This window comes from Paramormyrops kingsleyae, chromosome 25 (assembly GCF_048594095.1).
Source record: "Paramormyrops kingsleyae isolate MSU_618 chromosome 25, PKINGS_0.4, whole genome shotgun sequence".
In the NCBI taxonomy this organism is placed as follows: Eukaryota; Metazoa; Chordata; class Actinopteri; order Osteoglossiformes; family Mormyridae; genus Paramormyrops; species Paramormyrops kingsleyae.
The window spans coordinates 3,446,665-3,463,848 of NC_132821.1; the positions used below are offsets into that span (position 1 = coordinate 3,446,665).

The 17,184-nt window shown below is 43.3% G+C and overlaps 1 protein-coding gene and 1 long non-coding RNA gene across 3 annotated transcripts in view; one reads left to right on the forward strand and one right to left on the reverse strand.

The window, feature by feature from the left end:
• The window catches only part of LOC140582834 (uncharacterized), a 137,630-nt gene that overhangs the window by 46,190 nt on the left and 74,256 nt on the right, over positions 1 to 17,184 (reverse strand). The window lies entirely within an intron of this gene.
• On the forward strand, positions 2,816 to 5,402 carry LOC140583118 (uncharacterized). The gene is made up of 8 exons (XM_072707757.1): positions 2,816 to 2,943; positions 3,090 to 3,233; positions 3,354 to 3,567; positions 3,652 to 3,771; positions 3,876 to 4,036; positions 4,144 to 4,320; positions 4,413 to 4,660; positions 4,774 to 5,402. Exons 1-8 carry the CDS (start codon positions 2,816 to 2,818, stop codon positions 5,400 to 5,402), a joined length of 1,821 nt encoding a protein of 606 aa, XP_072563858.1.

The following is a 17,184-nucleotide window of genomic DNA, read 5'->3' on the forward strand; positions in this document are numbered from 1 at the left end:
TGTGGTGGCGAATTCGTGCAGAAGTTTTAGAACTGCACTCTATTTAGAAATATAAATTCGGTTCTTATCCTTCTTAAAAGTTACTTTGTTTCACATTTGAAATCGTCTTTCAAAGTGTCCCTCACAATGCCACTGGGGGTGGGGTGGGCGGGGCTACGTGGGGGGGGGGGCGGTCAGAATGGTATATTAAGAGGAGACCTCCACATGTACTGTTACTCTACCTCTGCTTCCAGCGAGACAAGAGCTAAAGACTCTGTAGAAGATTTCATCTATTGTTGAAGAATTTATCAAGAATGGCTTCCAAATTGTAAGTTATGATCAATTTATTATTGCATTTGAATCTGTAAAAACTGTGGATAAATTTGTTCTTCCTTGTATGTACTTTACTGACACTGTGTAAAAGTCTGACTATTTATTGATTGTTAAAACTTAAACTGCATCCATTACAAAACTAAAACAATTTTTCGAAGCAATTTAAGGGTAGAATACTATTTTTTCATTTGACTAAATAGTCAACATGATTATGATTAAGAAATTTATTGTCAAATGCATGGTAAAAACAGTCAGTTACACCGTACAATGAAAATCTTACTCCCACATGTTCCGTTGCATCGCCCTAAACATAGAACAGTAAACACAGAGTGACAATACAATGTGCATTACAAAAATAAATAATATTTAGACAAAGGCTATTGTGCAAACACATAAACATTCAGAAATAATTTACAATATTGTGCAAAAGAGCAATTAAATGAGACCTGAAGTGAATATAAAGTTCACTGACTGGTCCATGTGTTGTACAGAGTCTGCAGAAATTGTTCTGTGTGTGTGTGTGTATGTGTGTGCATGGGTGGAGAGTGGTTATGGTTCTCCTTGTTCACAGGGTAATTGACCTGACAATTAAGTCAGTGTTATGGGGGGAAGGGATAGTGGGTGTGAATCATTCACCAGCCTGATGGCCTGTGAATAAAAACTGTTCTTTAATCTGGTGGTTCTTGATTTCACACTTCTGTAGCATCTGCCTGAAGGCAGAAGTGTGAACAGTCTATGCTGAGGGTGGCTATTGTCTCTAATGATGTTACGGGCTTTCCTGATGACTCTGACCCGCTCCAAGGCTTTCCGGTCCTTTGCAGTTGAGTTCCCAAACCAAACTGTGATGTTGCTGGTGAGAATACTCTCAATAGTACTTCTGTAGAAGTTTTTAAAAATTCTGGTTGCCATTCCAAATTTCCTCAGCCTTCTTAGGAAATACAAACGCTGTTGAGACCAGCTGATTGATGTTGTGAGACCAAGTGAGGTCATCACTCAAGTGAACACCAAGATATTTCACTCTCTCCACCTCCTTCTCTTCAATATGCAGTGGTGTGTGTTGTTTTTCTTTCTTCCGTGGGTCTACAATCATCTCCTTGGTTTTGTCAGCATTTAGGGGGAGATTATTGTCCTGACACCACTCCACTAAACTCACCACCTCTCTCCTATATGCTGTCTCATCACTACCAGTAATCACTCCAGTGACCATTGTATCATCAGCATATTTGATGGTACTGGTGTTGTTCTGTGATGCAGTACAGTCAGAAGTAAAGAGGGTATAAAGCAGGGGACTAAACACGCAACCTTGAGGAGTCCCTGTGTTGAGAATTTGTACAGCAGAGGAGCGGCCCCCAATCCGAACTGACTGTGGTCTACCTGTACTTGTTTCAGTAGTTGTGATAGATGTAGTTAACTAATTACTTTTCCCAGACTGGGACTCATCAGGATGAGAATAAATATGCAAATGTTATTTATCCAAACCAGAGAGGAATGAACAATGGAGAGGATGACTGGAATGTTTACTTATTCAACTAAAAATCATCAATCTAATCTAATCTTAAGTAACACTTCCATGAGCTAACTGTAAATAAATAAATGTTTGTTTTTTTTTTTATCCCAAGTGCTTCCAACAGGCATTTCCTGCTCTGCCCCATGTGCAAGAAGACACAGACACGCCTTCCAGTGCATCTGACTAGGGTGTGCATGAAAAGGTCTTCAAAGAAGGACATCCGTGAAGTAGTGGAGAAGGCGAAGCAGGATTCGCTTGAAGTTCTGCAATGGGGCAGGGTGTTCAGCTACAGGCACCTGCAAGACATTTTGGATGATGCTAATCCAATGAGCAGGTTGGTGGGAAAACCCTTCAGTCTTTTTTACACATCTCACGTCGTTTCTTCTGTATGACATTTACTAACAGTTTTTTATTTACTTATTTATCTGAAAGGCTGATCCAGGAGCTGGAGCGTCGCCACATGGTGGTGACAGACACCCCCTCCCCAGCAGTGGTGGCGCAGACCAGCAGTGTTCCTTTGGTGGCTGGTACAGTCACAGCCGGGCAGCGACCGGAGAGCACTGAGAGTGAGCAGTTGGAAGACATTGTCGGTGTCAGCAGTGGCGAGACCATTCAAGTGTGAGTATGAGTATCTCGGCTTTACAGCTCCATTGATACTCTATGCTTTTGTTTGTTAGCCAGTTTAATGTGCAATTTTATGACAAAATATATTTTCCACATGGCAGTACCCGGGAGGTGCAGTGGCCACAGACCTCCAGGCGCATGATGCAGGAGAAGGGACTGTACAGGAAACATTCTCTGGACCATCCCCTCCTGAAGGGCTTCGCCACATACTTGGAGAAGGATCTCCTGAATGAAAATTTTAAGCAGGAGGTGAGGATTCCCTTAGAATGCACTCTTCTTTTAGCTTTAATAAGTAATATATTCATATATTCATTCATTCTCATTCTGTTTTTTTCTTTTTAGGTGGAAAATGTCAGCAGGTTCATGTTTTATATGAACCCTCTGAAGCCTTCCCTGGAATTTGTCAGGGAGAGGGAGAAGGCCAGGCTCTTCTTCCGGGAGCTGAGTGAGGCCGGGCTGTCCGGGCAGACCCAGGCGAACTACCTGAAGAGCTTGAAGAGGTTGGTAGCATGTTTTGTATATTTTTTTTATAGTATTTTAATGCGTATTTTATATATGTGTTTAGGTGTATATGTATATATGTGCATATGAACATGTGTGTATATCGTACATATGAATACTTAGATACCCGTACTTCCTCTGACAGATTCCTGAAGTACCACACTGTCATCACCGACCTCCGGCACGACAGCAGAGGACTGTGGAACAACGCCAAGTTCTTCATGGAGGAACTGAACTCACTACAGCTGAGCTGTGCTAAGCTGGTGACTAAGGAGATCAGCCAAAGGAGGTAAGTTCAATTGTTATAACCTATTTCATTTGACATCGTGATTTGCTTATAAATTCTGCCCATAGTCCCCTCCGTGTGGACTGTATAAATCAGGATTGAGAATAATTGATTTTTCTATAGGCATGCCATTCTGACAGAGAAGAACCCTCTGAATCCAGAAGATTGCTGGGCCGTGCTGAGGGCTGCCAAGCACGACTTCTTGGCGATCGTCGGTAAGGTTTATCCAGAAGAAACACCCCTGGAGCTGAAAGAGTGCTGCCTCCTGCTCTACTACCTGGAGGCCATTGTCATCCTGAAGCATCTCCAGCAACGAGGCGTGGTGGAGCACATGACTGTAAGTATTGTACTCTTCTTTGTCTGTTACTGACACTTTTGCCGTTACCTTTATTAATCAGTGTGACGTCCTTGTTTTGTTCAGGTCCAGGAGTGGATGAAGAGGACCAGAGATGAGTCGGGCTACACGGTCATTGGGGTAAAGGAGCACAGATCGTCCACACGACGAGTGGCTGCGTTTGCCCTATCCTCTGAGGAGGAGAAGGTAAGTTATTCAAACTGGTCCAGATTTATTTCATATTTCCTGCCCGAACCAAACAGCACCTTTTCAAAATTAAATCCTTGTTCATGTTTTTCCTCTGTCGACAGTGGTTTGAGACCTACTTCAGTCACGTGCGTCCGCAGCTCCTGGCCTCCAATTGGAGCAAAAGAACCACCAATCAGCAGGGGGGAGATGAGAGGTTCTTTGTCTCCACCTCAGGGAGGCCGATATACAATGCATCAAACGACCTCCACCGGCTGCACCAAAGGTAAGCTAACCATCGTGATGCATTTCCCCCACAATATGTGCTGAATACTAGTTATCAGGCGTCATGTGAGAAGTTTTAATAAAGGCCATGTTAATTTTGAACTTTAGATACCAGCTGGACCCAGTGACCAGCCAGACTGCCCGGCAAGTGTTTGGGACAGCCAGCAAGAACATGACCGACTCTGAAAAGACTTTGGTGGCTGATTATCTCAGTCATTCTGCTGCGACGGCTCAAGATGTGGTGGCAGCCAGTAAGCTGCTGAGCAAGCTGGCAGGTGACTTAAGGTAAGCATGATTTATGTTTGCTGTCGGACTTTCAACACACACAATCAAAGCCCTCATAACTGAACACTAATCTTAAACTGTTTGGATTTCAGTGCCTCCTCTGCAGAAGAGGGAACCATCCGTGCTACCCGTGGCGCTGTGCGGAGTGCTGCCCCCGGATCAAATCAACGGACCGACGTCCAGGCAGCATATGACCGGCTTCTGCAGACTCATCCGGTGACCCTGGATGGAGACGTGCCAGACAGGACCGTTCGTTCACAGACGTCAGGCCAGTTCCAGAGGCAGCTTTACGAGCGCTGGCTGAAGGCCCAGATGAAACTGCGCGTGAAGCATGTCCTCTGTTGAGTATTGTTATTGACACTAATTAATGACCTTTTTACTGAGAAACTATCCTATGTACACGATTCACATGGTCTTCTTGACTAACCAACCAATTTCATTTGCTTTTGACAGCACACTTTGGCAGACGGGAACCCACAGAGTCGAGGGTCAGCGCTTGGATAAAGAAGCAAGGTTGGAAGAGCAACGTCCCCAGCGCTGCCAGGATCCTAAAAGACTGGAAGCCCACCGGATCTGTCAAGACGGCGATGGACTCGAGGCGCATCCAGAAGCTCATCACCACACAAAAGTGGAAGGGACTGGTGGTGGTGGACATTGTGGGGAAGGGCAAGAGCGTCTGCACGACCCGGCATTTCCAGGCTGGTGAGGTGGTCTGTGACTATCATGGGCGGGTAGTCACAGCCACAGAGGGCTGGCAGATCCACCAGGCTACAACTGAGGAGCAGACTGGGTATATGTTTTTCTTCAAGAACAGTAAAAATAATCACATGTGCATTGATGCACACGCACCTCAATGTGAGTGCCACCCCAAGAAGCAAACTTTTGGACGGCTAATTAATCATTCCAGGAAGAAAGCCAACATTCGGCCCAGGCTCTACACCATGGAGATGGACGGGAAAGAGCAGGACGTCATCCTTTTCTTAGCTCAGGGGAAAATTGATCTTGGTGAAGAACTTCGTTTTGATTTTGGTGTAGAGCGAAAGTCATTCAGAGGAGAGGGTTTAGACCTATTCTGGTTGTGAAAACCTGCATGGGGCTCTGTACATGTGTGGGTTCATGTACAAGAAGTTCTCCACTGACCTCAATATATAGTTAGATAATGTATGAATTTGTGTGACATAATGTAAAAATATGATCTTCCACATTAAACTAGAGATTGTGAAGCCAAGTGAGTCCAGCTCTAATAGGGTACGTTAAAGATGCTGCAGTTATTCATGTTACACAGTTTACATACCGCTGACACCAATGCCAACTGAAACCAACCATGATGGAGAGAATAAAACCGCTATCAGTCCTACAGCAGAGTCCGAATCCTATGGATGAGACTTTTATGTTGTAGAGAATCAATATGTAAAAAGCATTTTCTCATGAAAGGTAAGCTTCAGTGTCTGGAGCTTATCCCAGAAGCTACAGGCACGAGGTGAGAAACAACCCAGGATGGGGGGCCAACCCATCGCAGGGCACACTGACACTCACATGCACACCTATGGGCAATTCAGTAACTCCAATTAGCCTCAGCATGTCTTTGTTCTGTGGGGGGAAACCAGAGTACCTAGAGGAAACCCCACGACGACATGGGGCGAACATACAAACTCCATACGCATGTAACCCAGGGGGAGACTCAAACCTGGGTCCCAGAGGTATGAGGCAACAGTGCTAGCCACTGCACCACCATGCCACCCCATGAGACATTTAATAGTTATTTAATTAACGCAACATGTTTGAAAAGCATTCAGAATTGCAAGAATGTTTTTATTTTAGTTACAACTAGTAAGTAAACAGTCTAACATCACACAAAATATCTAATCATTCATTTCATTACCTAAGACACTGTTAACGAGTCAAAAGACAGACCAAAAGCTATTGCATTTGTTATCACACACATGTCACATTGGGGGAATGCATTATTTTCGTGGATTTCCATTATCTCAAAAACTAGAACCAATTCAGCAATTTTTTTTATTTCAGCACCCTCAAAATACCCTAAATCCATTCAAAAAACCATGGCACCTGATTTTTTTTTGTAGACCTGTATAATATATGCTCACATACAGCAAAGACTCTTAATGTTAATGCTTCTTAACATGTAGTTGTTCTTCATCCAACTAGTTTTAGAGCAACACATCAAAATGTTAGGCACATTGTAGAAAGAGTCTGTCCTCCTGCTGCTGCTAGGGCTTTTGTTTCCTTGATGGCTGTTTCACACCTCTCTCTGATGCACACACAGAGGTACCCGTCCCCCAACACACTGGGAACACAGCCATGGCTGACCTGCAGGTCGCATAAACAAATAGAGTGAGTCAGATAAATGTAATAAAGGTCTTTATTGCATTTTTGCTATAAAATGTGCCTATACTTTTTTTTTTACCAGTGAGATTCCTGTCTTCTCAAAGTTACACCCTTCTAAGTCGTACTGTTAAATTCATATGTCTCTGTCTGTGTCAACACATGCCTACACACGTGCCTACACATATAAGAACACAAACATATAAGAAAACTAGTCTGAAGTATTACAGCTCAGATACTCAGGTCACTTCCTTAAGCTGAGAAGATCTCCATGTGTGCTGAAAGCACCTACACTTGGGAAGGCTCTTACAGTCTGTAAGCATTGAGTTTGGACCACTACAACAGGCCACACAGGTCACATATGCTGTTCCCTTTATTTTAGCTTAATCACAAAACCTGTCTGCTCAAGGAAGTGTGCTTTCATTTTATTGAAATTAGCAAAAAAAATAAAACATAGCCGTATCACAGAGGTCAAAGCAACGCCATCAGAGAAAATAGCAGGCCGAATCTGCAGCGACATTACACAAAAAACATACAATGTACATGGGGAATCAGGGTTCGATTCTGCAGAGGGAGTCTGAGAAACGGCTACCACATCCAAGGAAGGCAGCTGCTGAATTTTTTCTGTTTTCTTCTATGTACAGTCATTGACAAAAGTCTTGTCACATAAGGACATAGTAACTTAAAAAGGCATATAACTTTATTTCTAATCAATCAATTGTTACATTGAATGGATCAATTTAATGCCAAGGGCTTTCACATTAATAACTGGGTACAAAATGAAACAGTCAAAAAGTGTCCTGATGTTCACAGCTTGTTAAAGTCCATAACACCTGTTTTTGCAAGGACAAAAGTCTTGTCATGTCTTTTAATTATTCAACCAATCACAAATTAGAGGTTCACCTGTGACAAATATTGTAATTAACATAATCCCAGGTGTGTATAAAAAGAACCCCAGCACACCAGACCTTCACTTGAAGTGCAACCTAACTTCTGACAACATGCCAAAGATTCAACCACAGACCAAGTCTGCTGCTGAGGTGGCAGACATCGTTAATGTATCCAAACATCAAGTGGAGAGGATTAAAAAAAGATATGAAGAAACTGGTGATGTTCATGACAAGCCCAGGTCAGGCAGACCCCGTAAGACAGCTCTTTGAGAGGACCGTTTGTTGCTTTGAAAATCCAGGGCCAACCCTTTTTCAACTGCAGCAGAGCTACATCAGAACTGGTCACCAGAAACCACTGTGTCTACAAGAACAGTTTCTCGAATTCTCGCACGCAGTGGTCTCCATGGCCAAATTAGTGCTCAGAAACCAGCATTAACAAGAACACAACAAAAAAGCATGTTGAATTTGCCAAGGCCCACAGCTTGCAGCAAGGATGGACAGAGGCAAAGTGGCAGAAGGTTGATTTTTCTGACGAATCATCCATTGAACTACATACCAAATGCCGCAAATACTGCAGGAGACCTGTTGGAACCCACATGAACTCAAAATTCACCCAGAAAATAGTCATGTTTGGTGGAGGAAAAATCATGGTTTGGGGTTACATCCATGGGGGTGTTCGAGAGATCTGCAGAGTGGATGGCAACATCAACAGCCTGAACTATCAAGATATTCTTGCTGCCCATTACATTCCAAACCATAAGAGAGGGCAAATTCTGCAGAAGGATGGCGCTCCTTCTCATACTTCAGCCTCCACATTGAAGTTCCTGAAACTGAAGAGGATCAAGGTGCTCCAGGATTGGCCAGCCCAGTCACCAAACATGAACATTATTGAGCATGTCTGGGGTAAGTTGAAGGAGGAGGCTTGGAAGACGAAACCAAAGAATCTAGACGAACCCTGGGAGTCCTGCAAAACTGCTTTCTTTGCCATTCCAGATGACTTCATCAACAAGTTATTTCAGTCATTGCCAAGACGTATGGATGTGGTCCTCCAAGCTCATGGGAGTCATACACATTATTAATTTTTTTTTCCAAGGCACCATGACTTTATGTTCTGATGTTATTGTAGCATGTTTGTGTATTCTAAATGAAGTATATGTATAATTTCTACATTATTTTTGCATATGACAAGACTTTTGTACAGGCAAAAGTTGACCTTTCTGTCCTAATTACATGACAAAACTCAATGAATGATGCAAAACTTTATTTTGGTATAATAAGCATAATCTAGAGGGCTTTGCCTTTTCTTATAAGCCATTTCTGATTCCAACTGATTAACTACAGGTCAAGTTATTATTTGTTGTTCCTACAACTTGGTTAAGCGACAAGACTTTTGTCAGGCACTGTACTATTTTCTTGTATGCAGTTTTAATGTGAAATAACTCTTTAAATGTGAAATAAATTGACATCCAGTGAAATAAAGTGACATTACATTCTAGTAACATCCAGGTATACAGTATGTTTCAGTTCTGAAAATTGGTCAGCAATGGCAAAAAGATTATTTGGAGATTAGTCAGAAGCAAATAAAAAGTGGCTAAAGACAGTGTGGAACCAAAACAGGAACAAAGTAAAAGACAGAGTTCTGGAGCATCAGAAAGTGTTCTCAGACCATGCAGAAATGAATCTCTCAAGCTTATCAAAACTTTCCTTTCCATCACAAGATCAGTATGTCCAAACTCCACAAGAAGATGATCCCACAGACAGCAAACAATACAGTCTATTAACAGATCACTCACCATGGAGTAATTATGAGAATTTTGTTGTTTCCACTGCACACCAGGAAGAAAGACGTAATGTAGACTTTGAGGATGCTACAATTGAGTATGAAGTCTGTTCCATTTCTTCAGTTTCAGATTAAGAGCAGTCAGTAAAAAAACAACCCTCCTTAATTATTGTTTTCTTTTTTGTTCAATGGATAAATGCTTAATGCTAATGTATTAAATGTGACGAAACACGTAATCAAGCAATTCAGCTGCGATACTTTTGCTTTGTCCCACGGTGCACTGCCTAATTCACACTTTACAACTTACTTATGGATAAATTTGTGTTATCAATTAACTGTCAATATGTATGAAATGGAGCAATGGCATGTAATATGGATGCGATGTAATAATTAATAACTGCTAGACAGAAAGTGATCTTGAAAATCCAAGGGGTGTGCATTGTCCCCCAGACTCCACTGATGAAAGCACACTCAATTGGACATGGCTGTCCCATTTTGTTTCAGAGCTATTACCCCTTTAGTGTGTTGCCCCATTGCACTTTAATTGGATGCAATATATTAACAAATAACTATTACAGACAAAAATAATCTGAAAAGGCAAGGGGTGTGCATTGTTCCCTGTAGTCCACTGATCAAGGCACACTTTATGGGACATGGCTGTCCCATCTTGTTCCAGAGCTATTAACCCTTTAGTGCATTGCCCCTATGCCATGTAATATGCATACAATGTATTAATTAATAACTGTTAGAGTGAAAGTTATTCTGAAAATCTAAGGGGTGTGCATTGTTCCCTGTAGTCCACTGATCAAAGCACACTTCACTAGATGTGCCTGTCTCGTCTAGTTTTAAAGTTATTAACCCATTCATGTATTGTCCCATTGCACATTATACGGATACATTCGAACATTCAAAAATTAATTAAAAATCATACGTAAAGCAATCTGGGAAACAAAGGGGTGTGCAACAGTCGCCATGAGCCCAAAATGACCATGTCATTACAGCTGACAGGACCTATTTTATTAGCTATTAACACGATTTTGCACAAATCACGAAATGGTTTGAAGCGAAAAAATAATCGGTGTGTATCGTTGTCTGTGGACTGGACAACGCGATTTTATCACTAAAAATGCCCCACCTTACTTCCGTGAAAAGTTATTGAAGCTAGAAAACTGAATATCGAATATGAGGCTAACTTAACCGCAGTGTACTGTCTTACAACTGCCGTGGCCTGCGTTTAGGGGATAAAGCTCGGCGTTCAGTTGTTGACAGTTTGCTGACATAATGTGACATCTTATGTTTACAAGAGACATTTTAGCTAAACAAGACTTAGAAAAATTGAACTGTATTGATCAAAACTTCCTGGGTGTGGGGGAGTCAAATATTGGTCTTAGTGAGACGATAGTTAGAGGTAGAATTCCAGGAGGGGTAGCTGTGCTCGGGGATAAAAAGCTCGATGGTGTGATAAAGCCGATTAGGCTCGATGTAGATTGGTGTATTGGTATACAATATACTCATGAATATACTCATTTTGTCATTCTAAATGTGTATATGCCATATGAGTCTCGTGAAAATGAGGATGAATATCTCAATAAGCTGGCTTATATTAATGCATTTATACAAGACATATAGCACCTACAGTGTTTATGTGGTGGTAGACATGAATGCTGATATTACAGATAGTAACTCTATTTGCCAGTCATTTGATCCCCTTTTGTGGAGATAATAATTTTATCCTTTCAAGTAAGGTGTTGCTGCCCGCAGAAAGTTACACATACATATCTGTTCAACCAAATAGTTACTTCAGCCTTAGTTCAAATACATTGACCATACACAAACCATTAACAATGTTAATGGTTTGTGTATTCAACTTGGTTTACCTTCTCAAATGATGTCAAAGAAGAAAAATGCAAGAAATTTGGTTTAGTTGTGGATTTTTTTCACATGTGGAAATGTATTTTTAAAAATAGAAATCACATAAAATTATATTTAAACCTGTTAAATGAAATTTTCACATGTGTAATTCCCAGGCATTATTAACATATATACAGAAATAAATACATGAAAAAATGTGGGAACACAGAAATAAACGAAGATGTGTATGAAACCAGAAATGTAGAAAAAGAGAAATTAAGTGTATAGAGCTAATTATGGCATTTTCAGGGTTGCCTACTCTCACACATCTGGCACAACGCTCGCTTTCAGACTCTCACACTCACAAAAGAAATCTTTTAGCAAATCAATTTTATTCCATTATTAACCTAAAGTGAGTTATATCAAAAACATTGGGGTAGTTTGCAAACTCTTCTGACTGTTTACAAAGTAATTGAACTGTTACATACATGGAAATGCATGTGCATGTGTGTGTAGATTTGCCTTCAATCGGGGGTTTGTTCCTGTCATGTTATATGCACAATCCTCATCATTAATGTCATTAGGTTCTCCCTCCCTCCAGTAACTGAACAACAAATAAGAATACACAACATTAATAACAATCATAATCATTATCATCAAACAAAGGTGATTCATCATTTTACCAAAGACCACACACACGTTATTAAATAAGCACAAAACCTGTCTGCTCAAGGAAATTAGCAATAGCAGTTGCATATTTGTGTAAGTTAATGAGGGATTTACTGCTGCTTATCGTTATTTTGGTCATCTTACTAGGGCTGCAAGTAATGATTATTTTGGTAGTTGACAAATCGCTCAAATTTTTTGTCGATTAGTCACGATTATTTCATGCCTATGACCTGTGGTTACACATCCTGTTCTGGGCTCCAGTGCATGTCTTACCTCATCTGCTCACATCTGTCCCCCTGTGAATGTCCCCCTGATGTGTCTGCATTAAAACTATTCAAATTTATAATAATCAAAATAAAATAACCAGTGATACATAAAATAATCAGATGTTTTTATATTAGTGTGACCATCACAATAAAAAAGAAACGCATTAAACAATACAGCTAAAGTGCACATTGGTGACACTGGTGTGTCTTAAAGTCCAGAAGTTTAAATAAAGCTTCAAGTCAAATAAAATAAAACAATGTATAAAAGATTCAGTTCAGTCTTTGACAGTTGACGTCTCACTCACTATATCGTCAGTGTATTGTGGGTCGAATCGCCATTTTGGTTGTATACAACTCAAGTGCCAGCATTTGCGTGAAACATTATCTTTGGTAAGATGGGACACTTGTGCTGTGTGAAAGGCTGTCATACTAAATCACATGGTAGAAATGGCAGAAAGGTGGACCACAACATGAGATTTTTTCGGTTTCCCACTTGGAAAATAGGATATGGACAGCAGGTAGAGGAGGTAATGAAGAGGCGTCGGGTGGCCTGGGTCCCAGCGGTGAGATGGAAGGAGGCCACAACTTCATACAATTACTAACTTTGTCCCAGCAAATTGCTCACCACATTGTGAATGTCATCATTGGACGTAGCCATTATTATAAACATTGTAAAGTATACTTAAAAACAAACTGACACATTCCTTTAAAACTAACTTTGCTAAGTTTTTAATTTACAGATTGATACATCAGTTGTCAGAGAACTAGATGACGCCTGCCTTGCATGCTACATACCACTGTATGGAGACAGGATTGCTACAAGGCAGTACTGTCTGGACAAACAAAAACGAAAAGAAGATAACTGCTAGAAGATGTCCCTTCTTGAAAAACTGCGAAAGAAAATGAGGACAACAACAACAAGCCTTGATGAGGAAACTACAGAGGAAAGTAGGCCAACGAAAAAAGGAAGCTATAAAAGAAATGCTACCAAGTCTTCAAGAAAAATCGAGTTGGGGTGGATTCATGAGGGAAAGCAAGTCAGAAAACGCTGTGGTGGGGGAACCAGAATTCTTGATATATCCAAGGACTCAACCAAGAAAGACCTTATGTCTCATGCCAAGGAACTATTTTTTCCACATGGTGAATCAAAAAAAGGAAAATGGGAAGAATTCACTCATAGTATTTATGACTTTAAGGAATCAGAACTTGAAGACAGCATTACTGTTGGTGAGCTGTACACACTCTCAAAATTTGGTATTTTACGCTTTTATTTACATACGATGTGGCACATAGACAAATCTGACACAGAAGTGGACAATGAAAAGGACAGACATAGTGGCTCTCTAGAAGAGCAGCAGAAGACAGCACAGTGCATTAATCGTGATCAACACCTAGAAAAGCCTTTTGGTGTAAATAATCCACAAACCAAACCATCTGGTACAGTTGAACAGTGTAACCATGAAACCTCCAGTGCCCATTTATCTGTTGTTGGTGTCATTGATCTTACTTCTCTATCGTATGATTCAGAGGTGATCGTAGGTGGCATAGAAGATGTATCATCTGCAAGCCCTCTAGATGACACTGTTCCAATTGTTCCATCCACAGAAGTCATTAATGTTGCCTTGTCTACCTCCACTCCTGTATTAGTAGATGATGTTGAACGTAATATCCGTTCAATTGGCAATGCAGACTATGAGCTGCTTTCTGAAACCCATCTGATTGAACCTTTTCAAGTTTTCTCTCCCACAGAGGAAGTCATCAGTATTGTCCCATCCACGTCCACTCTTTTTGTAGAGGATGACATTGCTCGTTCAAATATTGATGCAAACTATGAGCTACTTACAGTGGGTATCAAACTTCACAGAGTAAATCTGTTAGAGGAAATGATTTGTCAATTCAAAGATGAGTTGATTCTTAACTACCCCTTAAAGTACAGCTTTATTAATGAAAAAGGCCATGATGCAGATGGTGTATCAAGGGATGTCTATGCTGCATTTTGGACAGAATTTTTAGATTGTGCAGCCGAGGGGGCAGAAATGAGAGTGCCATCTCTGTCACCAAAATGGCAAGAGGATGAATGGAAAGCTGTGGGGAAAATATTGGCCAAGGGTTTCCTAGACCAAGGCTACTTTCCATTGCGCATTGCCCCAGCATTTACCACTGCACTGATTTTCGGAGAACATGCTGTATCTACTGATTTACTGTATCAGTCATTGCTGTTGTATCTGAGTCAATGTGAGAGAGATCTAATAACTACTGCTTTACAGCAGGACCTTGACAGTGATGGTCAGGATGAGTTATTAGATCTGCTGGATCGACTAGGAGTAAAAACAGTCCCATCACAAGATAACCTTAAATCAGTCCTTATTCAAGTAGCACACAAACAAATAATTCAGCAACCTAAATATGCTCTCGATAACATGTCAGCAGTTGCAGCCCAACCCCTGAGGACCACACTGACCACACCAGCAAAGATACAGACCATGTATGATGACAAGAAACCAACTTCCAGAAAAGTCCTAAAGCTGATTGAAGCAAGTCCAACAACACCAGCTGAGAACCAAGCCTTCAAATTTCTACAGCAGTACATACGTGGATTGGATCAGGTGGGTCTTAGAAGAATGCTGAGATTTGTGACAGGGTCAGATGTCATCTGTGTTACAAAAATTCAAGTTGTATTTACAACTTTGGATGGACTTGCACGTCGACCAATTGCACACACCTGTGGAGCTGTTTTGGAGTTATCTTGTACATACAACTACCCAGAGCTACGTGTAGAAATGGAGAATGTACTGACCAGCAACTACTACACTATGGATATTGTTTAGCGAGACAATGCACATACAGTACATAGCAGGAAGTCTATGTAGCTGTAAAATTTTGAATGTTTTAACTCTTAAATATTTGTAAGATTAGGGAGAAGTGGATTTAAAATTTTATGCTGAGTTTGCTTGGACAAACTTGTTTGATATAAGTCAGAATTTCCCGTGTTTCCAAAAGCAGTATTATAGCATTTGTGGTACCAGTAATTTCTGGAAGTAACACAGTTAATTATCATTGCACATTGCATGTAGCTACTTCCAAAGAATAATGTCACGCCCCGCTCCGTCCGCTCCTGATGTGTGCCACGCCCACCTCGTTACCTCGTGTTCAGCCCTATTGTGATCACCTGTGTCCTATTAAGTCTAGCTTGTCTTTTGTATTTAGTCCTCGTCTGAGTCAGTCTTCCCCAGACTTGTCATTGTATTGTCCGTCGATGTCCGTGTCTTGTGCATTAAACCCAGCTTTACCTGAAGTCCTGGCTTGCTCGCCTGCTTCCCTACTCGCTCACCCGCGAACCGTGACAGAATGACAAGTCTCCTTTACAACGCAACGCAGCAGGGCGAGGACCTCTGGCTCGTCCTGCTGCATGAGGTCGCGAATTGGCGAGAGCTGCCGGAGGTCCAAGAGGATCCCGGCTGCTACGCTCTGGTCAAACGGAGCGAGGAGCTCCTCCAAGGAGTAAACCCTCGAACAGAGGAGCGTAACATGGCGGAAGTACGCTCCCTCCTGCAGCAGCTCGGCCGCCGGGTAAGAGAGAAGCGGCTCCAGCCTCTCGCCTGCACAGCGGTAACTCCGCCCCCTCCTACCGGTCCCGCACGGCGAAAGAGGCGAAGGGGAAAAGGGGCAAACGCCGCCCCGACGCTCTTCATAAGAGCCTGCTCTCTTCTCCCTGCCTGGGACGACATCGCTGCTGCTGGCCTGGCCGGCTTCCATGCGGAGAAGCCACCTCCGTTGGAGGCTTATTTCTATCGGCCGGAGCGCCTGGGTCTCGGTGGGATACGCGCCGTGAGAGACTCTATTCCACGGGTCTCTAAAGCCCAGAAAGGGACAGCGCCAACGCGCTCGGCGCCCCTCCTGCCTGCTCCGGACCTGCATGTTCCGGATCTGCCCGCGGCTGCGCTGCCTGCTGCCGCCGCCGATCTGCCCGCGGCTGCGCTGCCTGCTGCCGCCGCCGATCTGCCCGCGGCTGCGCTGCCTGCTGCCGCCGCCGATCTGCCCGCGGCTGCGCTGCCTGCTGCCGCCGCCGATCTGCCCGCGGCACCGCCGGCTGCTGCCGCCGCCGCCGATCTGCCCGCGGCTGCGCTGCCTGCTGCCGCTGCCGATCTGCCCGCGGCACCGCCGGCTGCTGCCGCCGCCGCCGATCTGCCCGCGGCTGCGCTGCCTGCTGCCGCCGCCGATCTGCCCGCGGCTGCGCTGCCTGCTGCCGCCGCCGATCTGCCCGCGGCACCGCCGGCTGCTGCCGCCGCCGCCGATCTGCCCGCGGCTGCGCTGCCTGCTGCCGCTGCCGATCTGCCCGCGGCACCGCCGGCTGCCTGCTGCCGCCGCCGATCTGCCCGCGGCTGCGCTGCCTGCTGCCGCCGCCGATCTGCCCGCGGCTGCGCTGCCTGCTGCCGCCGATCAGCCAGCAGCTGTGGGGGCAGCAGGCCGGAGAGCTGACAGAGTGCGCGACAGGAAATATGTCTGCAAAACATTGAGCTGCTGCAAAAAGCTTAGAACAGTCTCACACCTATAACCACGAATGTTCTGCTTGCCCCTTATATAGAATCTTGTTCCGAGAAGTATGTCTGCACCTGTGAACAACAAAGATTCTGAGAACCCAGTAGATATGAGAGACTGCGTAATGGAAATATACCAGCTTGACTTTTATTCTTTTGCTTGTGTGCTACAATGTAACAAGGAAGTAACCCAGAATAATGCAAGTATATAAGACTGCGTAAAGCTTTACCACCCAGAACATGCTGAGCTGACACGCTGGGGTTGTGTAGGCAGTCTGTTCCCGAACCGGTTCGCATTAAGGCAATTAACAGGCATTAGCTGATAGAAGCATTACTAAATAAAAGTATTATTTATAATCAAACTGAGAGTCTCCTTTGCGTGTTCCCTTCTCATCCGGACCCGGTGGAGCGGCGTACTCCAACACAGCACCGCCCGACCTGCCCGTCCTGCCTGTCCTCCCTGCTGCAGCTTCCGCCGCTTTGCCAGCGGCACTGCCTTTCCTGCCTGCTGCAGCTTCTGCCGC